We start from the raw sequence: 12839 nt of genomic DNA, 5'->3' as shown, positions 1-12839 counted from the left end.
TAAAATGAAGAGAAAAAGTCATTCTTCGGTACATAAAATTCAAAATAGAGAAAATATAACCTACATTTGAGCACTATGAAAATCTTGTTTCAGATTTTCACTTCACAACTCTACAAGAACGAAGAACATGAAAATATACTCCTCTGGAAATTAATAAATATCGACACCAATGCAACAAAAGTCAGACTTCGGGTTCTCTCAGGCTGAAATCCTAAATAAATCACCAATATATAGAATTTGCAAAAGTTATAACAGTCTAGTAGCTACGACAAATCATCGACGTATTTTCTTTAAAACAGTAGACGTAATAAGTTTAAAAACTATATATGTATATAATATATACAGGGTGATTATAAAGTACCATGACATTTTTGGCAAATTGGTGACTAATAACAAAATAAATGATACTACAGTACAGAAGAGACACCAAAACACAAAAGTAACAACTTCCCACATGACCTCCACAAAAGCAATACTTTTCCACATGACCTACGAAGTGGGGCGCTGCACCGTCTTGTTGGAAGACCATTCTACCAAGGATACCTTCATCCAACAACTGCGTCTCTAGGAACAGTTGCAACATGTCGAGGTAAGTGCCCCCATTGATTGTTCGTTCCACAAACATAAATGACCCATAGACTTTTTGTTTTGTCATGCCGAGCCAGACATTCACTTTCGGAGTGTCCCTTTGCCATTCGATGGTATCATTGCGCGGCTCATTGCCCCATATTCGAAAATTATGACGATTCACATGGCCACAAAAGTGGAATGTAGCCTCGTCGCTGAAAAGGATGTTGTCCATTAACTGTTCCTGATGTGCAGCCTCACAGAGATCGAAGATGCGGAAAAGCGTTAATTTTGTGTTTTGGTGTCTCTTCTGTACTGTAGTACCATTTATTTTGTTATTAGTCGCAGATTTCCCAAAAATGTCATGGGACTTTATAATCACCCTGTATATATATATATATATATATATATATATATATATATATATATATATATATATATATATATAATCAATTTATACCCTTGTACTTGCTTTATTTTTATATCTTCATTATTATATATTGCATTGTATTGTATAATTGTATCAGTTAAGTTAATTATAATTATTATTTTGAATGAGTAGGTTACTACTATACCAGATTTATAGAACATTGTAATTGGTCATCTGCCTGTTGTGTTCTCAATAAATAAATGAATAAATATTGTGAAGGAGAAATTGTTGAATACATGGGAACACAAAGGGGGGAGAAGAGAGATAGCGGCAAGGAAGGGATAAGACATAGAGGCAGAGGAAAATTGAGATAGGGAGAAAGAGAGGGAGATAAAAGACAGGTAGAGCGTGGCGACGGGAAGGGAAAAATATAGACAAAGAGAAGGCCTGCAGAGATATAGGTAAGTGGAAAGCAGAGAGATATATGTATAGACACAAAGGTACAAAGGCAGAGAGAAATTGAGGGAAAGAGGTACATCTACAAACACAGAGAGGAAAAAAAAGATGTGGAAAGAAGAGAAACAGGAAAAGAGAGAAAAATACACGGGAACACAAATAAAAATGTAGATATAGTCAAGACGAGAAATAAACACGAAGGCAGGAAGCAAGTAAGGGAAACACACTCTGAGTGTGTGAGAGAGACAGAGAGAAGGAAGGAAAAGACAAGAGGGTGAGATTGTTAAAAATTCATGGTAAATTTTAAGCTATAAAGAAGTAGACGATGTGATTTTCAAACGAGAGGTTGTTTTTTTCAGGGCATCAATATGCCAAAGAGAGTGACCTTTATTCTGAAGAGCCCCAATTCAATGATGGCTACAGGGACGATATCAACCCTTCAACCTTGAACGATTTCACAACCAGTGTGTTCCGATACTTCCATACTTTAGTGCAAGGCAACATAGGGTAAGTTTTGCGTAATCGTACAAATAAATAAATACATGAAAATAAGAAATACATGCATATATGTATATAAGCACCTTTTTTTAAAAAAAACATAAACATGAGCTATCATTGACTGCTTATTCATTATGTCCTTTGTATCAAAACAATCATATAGTTTCTGATAGGAATGCAGGCATGCACCGTACGCTTTTTATTTGTAACTATTTTTCTTCTCTTTTCTTCTATCTTCGTTGTAGCTTTGATCTTCTTTTCAGTTTATTTTTTTACTGTATTCTGTCTCTTTCTTTCTATATCCTTGCTTCCGTATATCCCTTCCCCAATTCCTCTCGATTCGTTATTCCTCTTCAAGTATATTTCTTCCTTGTCTCAAAAATCCCAAAAGAACTTTCACACCGAGGTGACAAGCGACATGAAACACGGGCAGTAGCGATATAATATCAAATTCGATTGGTCAGTCCTCAAGTGACAAGCTACAGGTGTCAGATGTGAAGACTCCCTACCGTTTCTACATTGAACTAAATGTTTGTGAACCCAGTGCAAATAGACATGCTCCAATGTAAATTTCGTGAACGAAGAAGTACACAAAGTCTTCTCGATGGCGTAGTGTTTACGCTATCCCCTCGTAACCAAGAGATCCTGGCTTCAATCGCAGTGGAGGCACATAGAAGACCTACTTTAAACTGTAGGTTCAGTCCCGATTAACCTACGCGAGCATAAAGTGGGCGTAAAAGAGCTTGTGAACAGATATTCAGTGTATCCAAACCACGAAAAACTAAATATCTCATTAATATTTTTTAATGTGAACAAATATACAGTGTATCTAAATCACGAAAAACTAAACAATATCATTAATACTTTTTAATATAAAAACTTTTTTCTCTCTTCTCTATTTACAGATTACCAAGCACTTCCGGGTGTCCAATGATGATGCTGAGTGATTACTACAATCGACCATCCATTGTTGCCGACCCAGCTATGATGGATTATATGATTGAAGGAATGACAATTCAAGAATCGGCAGGAGCTGATGAGTTTTTCACAACGGAGGTGAGAATATACGTCATAGGCGTAACTTGGCGGGGACAAAGGGCCACTTGCCTTTCTTTAAAAAAAATACAAGTTAATGGTATTTTTATTAATGTCATGTGAACTGAGGAACAAAGAAATATAGTATTATTTCTGATTTTTCTAACGTAACAGTTATTTCTTAGACTGGACGCTATTTTTACGGGAAACTTTTCGATTCTGCCTTGCCCTTAAAATTAAGCCCTATGTGTGATTCTGCACCCCTCACATATTCAGGCCCCCCAAAGTTATACCCATCATATACGCTGTAGTAAATTATCTGGGAAAGATTGATTTTGTCACAATTTTGAATTTTTTTAGAATCTTCGAACTGAAGTTTTTAAAAAACTTGAGAGAATGAGCTTTAATTTTCTGTTACAAGAAAATTTCGAGTAAATTTTCCTTAATAAGCTTTTTTCTTTAACGTGTAGGGGCGCACAACTGAAAGTTGCAGCGGGGAGGGGGGGGGCAAAGCATGTTAGTTAAGCTACTGAACTTTGATCTCATGCATTTCGATGTCATAATGTTATAATTAGATAAATATATGAGTTTTTTTTAAAGTCAAAAACTCAACTTATATACGTATATATATATTTTTAGTTAACTCAGTACCTATTCAAGTCAAAGAACCCATTTGGAAATGACATGGAGGCTATTGATGTACAGCGTGGTAGGGATCATGGATTGAGTCCATATAATGACTACAGACAGCTTTGTGGTTTGCCTAAAGCTACAACCTTTGATGACTTTGCGGATATCATATCTGAAGAGGTAAGTTGATTGATTAAAAATATAATTCTTAGTTTAAAGATGACTAACTAGATCTATTTACTAGTTTCACTTTACAAGGCAAACTAGAAAAAGTATAATAGAAAGACTCTATTCACCTTTACAATGGGATTAATATACAGTTCGAATACACGACACTAGGTTGTGTTAGTTTCACATATACATTTGTTTTTTGTTTCATACTAACAGTAAAAGTGACTCCTGTATAGTCCAAATGAATAAAAAGTCATAATATCAAATCACATATTCAGTTTCTGTGACTCAAAGATACACTGCCAATCAAAGGTGATTTTTTTTAAAAAAATATAATGGATTCAAATCACATTAAATAAATAATTGATGAAATAAGTACACAAAGATTTTGTAGATATAATCATTTTTGGTGAAAGTACATTAATCTCATAATCCTCTAATAGTGTTTATTAGACTTTAAGATAGGAAACAAAATACATATGCACTATTGGGGTGAAGCTCATACGAAACGAAATGTAATATGTAAACTTTAAACACATTTAAGTTATCTTGATTTAAAATTCAATAATTTTTATAGCCAAAAATAGCAAATATTTTGTGTGAAAAAATACAAAATACTAATCATGTTAAACCGTAAATAGTGATATTATCATTAAACTGTATATAAACATGGCAACTGATATTTTGCAAACAATCAATTTAAGAATTGCTAAAATTCAGCTACAAAACTAGTATATTTTAAGTTACATGTACATCCAGAATGTTTTATTTCCACTGGAAGAAGGGTTACTGAAATTATGTATTATAGTTTCATTAACACACTCAACAAACGTTTCCATAGTAGGCTCATATAGTATCAGAAACAGACAAATATATATTTACATTTTTTTATTTGCTCTAATCAAACTGTTCAAATACTTTTCAGAGCAGTTAACTAGAAGAAAGCCTTTCTATAAAAAAAGAAAAACATATCTATATGTATGGTGCCAAAAAACAATTCCAGCAATTTCAATTCGATTAAAATAAAAAATATCATTTAAATAAAAAAAATCATCAAAAATGATTTTCTAAATAAAAATCATGACTTTTATCCACCTTGCTGCCAATTGGTATCAATTGCAGTTATGACTGTTTACGAAGTTGGAATCGGATATCTGTAACTTATATGAAAATGGTGTGATTCAGATAATGGAGTTGAAAAATTACTATTAACTTTTTACTAGTGGTGTACACACATCTGGCGGTTTCTACAAAAATGCACATACTTAAGTAATAAAATACCCTTACATCAGTTATTCGTTGGACAAGATTCTGTTATTTTGGAATCACTACTGTTGACCTTATTTTTCTGATAAACACAGAAAATTCATGTGTGGACTGGGACTGGCCAGGCCAGGTGGCAGTGTGTGATATATCGCCTATTTGACCAGCTTTCCTTTAAAAAGAAAAAAAAGAACAATGAACGTAGAGAGATGGCGAACTATAGGACTGACTGCCAAAATATAGCCATTTGGAATCGGGGGAAGATCAAACAATTAGAGGAAACTATACATCGTCGTGGATAATGAACAAAAATATTAAAACTACCATTACACTGTAGTTAGCTTGAATTATACATTATGGTTTGTATGAAGCATAGTTTAAGACATTTATGCAACACATTATAGTGTTAAATTGTCTCATAGAGCCCCTGTAGCTACTATGGTGGGCCTGGTGTCTGACTGAAACGCAGGAGACTAGGGTTCGATTCCAGCGGGTGGGTTTTATTCCAGCGAAGTCGCTGGATAGAGATTTATTTATTTATTAAACAAATGATCCCACAGACCATTGTTCTATTGGGACATACATACATTTTTTGCATGCAATTATCCACCCTCAAATAAATGGGAACCTCATGGTAAGCTTGAACGGTTGAGGCGTTCGGAGCGTGATGCTGATCACACCACCTCAGCAAATTACCGTGATTTGGAATGTGTGGAGGTCATAACTCCACATCCCACTACATGTCTTCATGACAATACTGTAATGCACATATATACCTAGTACAAAATAAAATATTTATACAACACAATACAAATATGCACTTCTATACGGTACAGTATAACGCATTACAATACTGTGGCTCAATGTTGCACAGTATAAGTACAGTACAAGACAGTACAGTACTATATTTCTTTATATATTCATGCGCTTCTCTACATGTTCACCACTTTCTTCTCGTAGTTACTAGGGTCGTTTAAGGTTGACCAAGACTTTCGTGCGTAGAATAGTAATGAATCAATGTAGTAATGATCCTTTGTGATGCATTTGGCGCATGCGCAGTAGTGTAAACAAAGATGGCGGCAAGTAGTGTATCTGTTGCTGTGGAACAGCTGTGTTTAATGAAATTTCTCGTGAAGGAGAAGGTGAAACCTGCTGAAATTTGGTGTAGACTGCAAGCACAGTATGGTGAACAATCACTGTCACGGGAAAGAGTGTACGAATGGTGTCAACAGTTCCGTGAAGGGTGGGAGTTGGTAGCAAACGAACCGCACTGACACGTTCGCCCAACAGCAGTCACTCCGGTGAATATCGCGCGTGTTGAGCAAGTTATCCTTGAAGACCGGCGAGTAACAGTGCGTGACATAGCGCATACAGTCAATATCAATGTTGTACGTAAGGCTGTTCGGAAGAAAAGACCTGGAATGTTGTCGAAACATGTCATTCTTCTCCATGACAATGCCAGGCCACACACGGCCCATTTGACTCAAACAACACTCGCCAACTTGCACTGGAAGGTTTTATCACACAGTATTTACAATCCAGACTTAACCCCCAGTGATTTACACTTGTTTGGGGCTCTTAAAGAGCATTTGGGCGGGACGCACTTCCGGACAGATTGGGAACTCAAGAACGCTGTCCTGCAGTGGTTACGACACCAACCTACTTCTATCTACGCCAAAGGCATCACGGAACTTCCACAACGATGGCAATGGTGTCTGGATGTTCACCAGATTCTTCTCGTAGTTGTATTGTCTGCTAATATTGTCCACATTTTTTTTCTCAGAACGTCGAGAAGTTAAAATCTGTCTACAGTGATCCAAACGACGTCGATTTCTTTATCGGAGGCTGCTTGGAGGAACGGGTGAGTGGGGCTCTGATGGGGCCTACCTTCCACTGCATCTTCATGGAGCAAATGTACAGGTTGAAGTATGGAGACAGATTTTTCTACAATGTTCCAGACCAACCGGGATCATTCACGGAAGGTAATGTATTTTGAGGGCAGTGGAGAAGCCATTCTTAAAAGCGAAAGTATGCATTATATCTACTATTACGCACGAATTAAGTAACCTGAACAATTGTATTAGTAGACAGTTATGAGCTTGTATTCGCTATTTTTTAAATGATCCTCGTACATAGAATCATCCAATATTCCACACATCAGGGACGGTATCGAGACGAGATAAATAGCGATCTCGTTTGAAAACTAGGACGAGACCGAGACTTTGTCATAAGGTGTAGTCTCTCTCGAGATTAGTAAATGTGAATGTAAAATTATGAAAATTTCACTTAAAATAGCTTTACTATGCTACTTATTTCGACAAACCAAGAGGGCGCGACTCTGTCACTACTTATAGATGGGTTGTTTGCTGTGCAAAAGTGTTATCTCTTAGATCCTTTGAATATGGCAAATTTTAATTATTTTTGCGTGCTATATCGAGACTCGATACGAGATCGAGAAAATCGATAGTTTTATTTCGAGTCTAGAATCGTTACCACTTTCCAAAGGAAAATAAACGTCTGGTAAGTTACTAATAACAGTCTTTGGTAAGAGGCCACAAAAAATCCATCTCCCAAACCTGAGTGTTAAACCAAGTTATTTCGAAAGACTCGTATACACGGACATAAAATATAAAACCGAATTATTTTAAATAAAGACATTTTTGCGAAATGATTGCTAAACACCCATCATTGCAGCGAACAGTAATAACAGTATTACAGTTCTGTCTTGCAAATTATAAATGTATAAGTTGGTAATTCTAATCCGATTTTTCAATCTTGTTTCAGAACAATTGAGGGAAATTTTCAACGCTAGACTATCCAAATTATTCTGCAACCACAGCGGAGGTTTAAAAATAATGCCGCTGAATGCATTCCTCCAACACAATACAGAGTAAGTATGCACATTTCTAAACCTTAATATTCTACTTATCATTTCCTTACCGGAATTTAGTCCAGTTCTTTGTACAATATTTGAGGACAAAACAATTTGTTATATGGAAGTGCAAAAAAATTAAACTACAGATCTGTTACATTGTACATGGTAAGTGAGTTTGACTTTGATGTCAGATCTCAATTCATTTTTAGAAAGGTGGAAGTTTTAGTTCAGATTTATTTTGTGTTGTCGAAGATCATCATTTTTTTTAAAAAAATGCCTAGTTTTACAGTACTAAATCATCTATCGTGCTTCGTCAAATAAAAATCGAATTACACGTGGAATGAAATACATTGACGTCCGCTGGATTTTTCCAGGGAGGCAATCAAGGCATTTTTCCAGAGGGAGGGCAGATGAGGCATATTCCCCCTCCGCTAATACTCTTGCCTTCTGAAAAGAGAACACTCCTTCAGTTTCAAGATATCATGTTCCTGTAACGCGCTTATAATAATTAACACAAATTACTGTGACTGAAATGAAATTATATGTGTGAAATATTTAATTTTAGGTCGATATCCATTTTCCAGGGGAGGTCATGTTTATCAACAACGCTAAAAGAAACTCACTTAGCTGTAGGCAATTATCGAAAACCACAAACAGGCCACATGAAGAACAAAATTGTTAAGAACAAAGAAACTGCCGCCAATAAAGGAAACTAAATGCAGCTTCTCTTTCGAAGTAGGATATGCTTGCCTCTTGTGTACAATAGCAGTGGTCTCATTTCATTCGACGACCAATATGACAAAATGGCATAATGTGACTGTAAGACTTTGATTTCATTTGTTGTTTTAAGTTCACTTTATGCACAGAAAGGCTAATCGGGACTGGATATGCAGCTTAAAGTGTGATCTAAACCACTGTGGATGTGCCTGCACCGAATATGACTGTAACAGTTTGTTCTTTCTGTTGACGATATTTTTTGGTTAAAGGGCGTAAGCGACCCCACCCCCCCTGGCGCCGCCCCTGCTCACAATTCGACGACGATGAGTCACTTTTAGAGCGTAATATTGCTCACGTATGTCGCCTCAAGGCCTATATAAAGAAGTGTATCTCAAAACGGAAAATTGTTTGATTTCGCCAATGTTTATGAAATACTTCTAAATTCGTATCATTTACTACGATTTGTAGCTCATTTTCTTTATACTAGATATAAAATGTTTACATTTTTCATTTTTTTCAGGAATCCTCTTGTGGACTGTGAACAAGTAGCATCTATAGACCTTACAAAGTGGAGTGAATAACTTTAACTTATAAAACGGCGACATCTATCGTGTTGTGATTACAAAAAAAGTGAACTTTCTACGTTAATAATTCCATGAATGTATGAATAAGAGCAACGTATACTAATTCTTCATTTTTCTAAGTTATTATTCATATTCACTATAATTATTATTCATTTACGCTAATATTCTTATTACGCTTTTAGCTAGCCTGACACTAAGTCTGATTCACTATTGTTTCTACTTTAGCAGAAGCAAACTTTGGGGCATTGTCCCCACATAGAAAAATTCAGAATTCACAAAAAAAAGTGAATGCACTCATTGGGAAATTTAAATCTATGAAATCGTTAATATAAAAAGTCAGCTTCAGCCCTGAATAAAAGTATTTCATCCTCAAATGTCACACATCGAACCAGTGTCATAAAAATTATGATGTAACACTATGCAAAGGGATAAACTATAGTTTTTGGCGTGCATGTTATAAAATATCTCGAATGATATTTTAATTTTGTTAAATGTATAGTATTAATTAAAAAAGATATTTTGTAAGAAAACATTATGTTTATTAATTCATGTGATTGAATTTTTAAATATTTCTCCTTTAAACTAAATGTTTTTACTGATTGTCTTACTGTAAGTTGTGTTTTTTTTACCGTCTCTTTTCTGCCACTTTTGGCTAATTGCGACGATGAGGCTAGTGTGATGAATATATGAAAATGATGACGTGACAATCACAAAGAACAATTGGACCTAGGACGGACTTGAACCCAGGACCTTTTACTTACTATTATCCTTTTACCATGCCATACTATCTAAATAAATCAATCAAAATACTATATTCTTGGTTTTAGACTTCATAGGCGATGATGCACTCATGAATATTTGTATTTTGTTGAAGAATGAATGTCGAACTGTCATTGAAAATGAATTTTTAGATATGCGAAAGCATAGTTTTATGAGGATAAGGGAGAGATAAGTGCAATTCATACCTGTCCACGCTATTGTTTAGACACTGAATTTTTTTTGCGTGTTTATAAATAGTGCAACAGCCCATTAATTGAAATACATTGTGCAATTGTTAGAGGCATGCAAATTTTGTTTTAGGCGAAAACACGAAATATGAAATAACATGCTTTAATGTTCATTTTTCATGTTTCTGAAAGGTGTGAGGTGCATTTTTCTAACCTGTTTTGTCACGAAATAATGCGAAATATTCTCTTAAACACGAAATTTACCGTTTATATACCGACGCGACACTTTCTGAAGTCTGAAATATCCTGTGAGTTATGCAATTCACGGAAAATTGTTTAGTTCCGCTGTAAATATTTGAGAAGCAAAAATTCCCTTTACACAGGAATAAACTTACTGGTAACTACATGAATGTTCTATTAGAAGGAATATGATTTTGTGTAATAAGTGCAGTTTTTAAATCAAATTTAGTATTATATTCACAATTTTTAAACCAAAATATCATTTTATATAGCACTTTTGATGTGATTATTCACCACTATAACACCGAAATTTTATTTACCGGTCTTGAACCCGAAATCGACTCCGTTTTTGTACCGAAAATTTGCTTTTTTATTTACCAAAAATATGAGCCTCTAGCAATTGTATATTCTTATTATCTTTGCATAATCTGAAAAGAACTAAGAAAATTCTGTTATGCAAACTTCATTGAATGTTGGTGTTCTTTTGTCTTGTTACTGGTTACAATGGTGAATATTGTCTTATGTTAAGTGGCATTGGGGCAAATGCACTAAAGCAGAGAGACCTAGAGCCAGGATTCGAAAATTAGTAGTTGATTAGGACTAATCAGGAAATGCTAAAATGAAGAAATTCCTTACGTTCTAGCAGCAGTGTGTCTTTTCAACCGGATGTCACTGATAGTGGTGATACTAGTGCAGGATAAGCAACGACGGCGACAAATCTGGTACGAAATGGAGGATGGATTTACCTGACACAAAGGTGGATTGATCAATGATTTTTTTAAAAAAAATTACCTCATTTAAATCGCGATTTCAATGAATCCACCTTGATTGAAATCGCGATTTATATCAGTTTTTTTTAAAAAAAATCTTTGATTTAAATCACTTTAATTCATACAATAATGTACATGAAAATCAATTTTTGGTGAAAGTACATTAATCTCGTAATCATTGATTGGTGTTCATTAGACTCTAAGAAAGAGAAAGAAGGAAAGAAAATATATGTACTGATGTGGTGAAGCTCATACGAAAGGATATGTAAACTGTAAACCAGGGGCGGCGCCAGAAAATTTCGAACTGGTGGGCAGGCTCCACATATAGATAAATTAGGGTGGGCAGATGTAAAGTACATACAAACAGGTATATACAGGGTGTCATTTTAATGGCGCCCACGGACCACAGATTCGTATAGAGGACATCAAAACAAACAACTTTTCCCAGTAACATTTTTCCCGCTGGTGCGTCGATTCGACGCTACAGCCGTTCAAAAAAGATCGTTTTGCCGCCTGGATGCTGGCAACCCAACACAACATTTGATCGTACCTCTGACGTCATATCCTAGGGCGAAACAGCGAATGGCAGGGTTGCAAGGAACAAACAAAATTTGTGAAAAATGACAAACTACCAACCACATTATTAGCTGTAAAACGAAGCGAGAGACGCGTCCAGCAGACCGAACATCATAGCCTACCAGCCAGAAGATCAACAATCATCTCAGGCCCTGATATGACTGGGAAGTGAACCAACGATATGAGAAATGGTAAAAAAGTATTCAAAATGAAATGTCAATGTCGGATTTTGTCTCAGCCTACATCTAAAATATCAACAACAATAAATTTTATTGCACTTACAGCTTACACCTGGCTGTTTACGCCCAACTACAAGTCAAATATTTGCAAATCTCGTTGCAAGGTTGATATCTACAGGTTTGTGTCCAGATGCCATGCGGTACTTTTGTGCTGATAACGGAAGTATCCGAGATTCACGTTGTTACATTATGGCTAAAACAAGTACAACCACAGTAACAATCTAATGATGAATCAGTACCGAATACACTGCCCTGTTCACATTTGCAAACTATTGCATGTGTATCCGGTGCATAAGTAAACACAGTCTCCTTAGAGCTTGTATTACTACTACTTATATTCCTGTATTTTCAATCATTTTTGCCACTTGCCTCATAATGATCTGAAATAAAATAAAATAAAAGTGGCCCGGAGAACAAAGTTCCATGGTACAATCTCCGGGCCACTTTTATTTGCCCCACCCGGTATTATGTGTTGCTTACCTTTGGAATTTTGAGTTCTTTCATTTCTATTTTGTCTTCTGTTCAGTGTGTTACAGACAACTAGCCTCAGAAGGACGAAGTGGATAGACTAAATTGTAGATGCCAACTTGGTAACTAGATTTTTAAATATTTGATATGTAAGCTGAGACAAAATTCGATATGACCACTTCCACTTGAATTCTATTTCCTTTCTACCATTTTTCGTATCGTTTGTTTACTTCCTGTTAGGTTACAGAACGTGTTTTCTCGTTTTGTTTTACGGTACATAATGTGGCTGATTGTAGCTATGTCATTTTTCACAGAGTATGTGTGTTCCTGGCAACCCTGGAACGCATCGCTTCACGACGGGATATGACGTCACAAATGCAATCAAATGTTGTGTGTGGTTGCAAGCATTCAGGCGGCAAAACGGGCTTTTTTG

The 12839-nt window shown here is 35.6% G+C and overlaps 1 protein-coding gene across 1 annotated transcript in view; it reads left to right on the top strand.

Moving 5' to 3' along the window:
- Positions 1-9689, top strand: part of LOC145978078 (salivary peroxidase/catechol oxidase-like) — a 32117-nt gene extending 22428 nt beyond the window's left edge. The window contains exons 9-14 of the mRNA XM_083110496.1: positions 1753-1900; positions 2797-2947; positions 3566-3736; positions 6774-6972; positions 7775-7880; positions 9103-9689. Of these exons, the coding sequence (XP_082966622.1) occupies positions 1753-1900; positions 2797-2947; positions 3566-3736; positions 6774-6972; positions 7775-7880; positions 9103-9163 (836 nt within the window). The 3' untranslated portion in view covers positions 9164-9689. The remainder of the gene's footprint in view (positions 1-1752; positions 1901-2796; positions 2948-3565; positions 3737-6773; positions 6973-7774; positions 7881-9102) is intronic.
- Positions 9690-12839: the final 3150 nt, after the last annotated feature.

The sequence above is a fragment of the Lepisma saccharinum genome, chromosome 24, assembly GCF_977018435.1.
Source record: "Lepisma saccharinum chromosome 24, izLepSacc3.1, whole genome shotgun sequence".
NCBI lineage: Eukaryota > Metazoa > Arthropoda > Insecta > Zygentoma > Lepismatidae > Lepisma > Lepisma saccharinum.
This window is presented reverse-complemented; position numbering and strand designations above follow the sequence as displayed.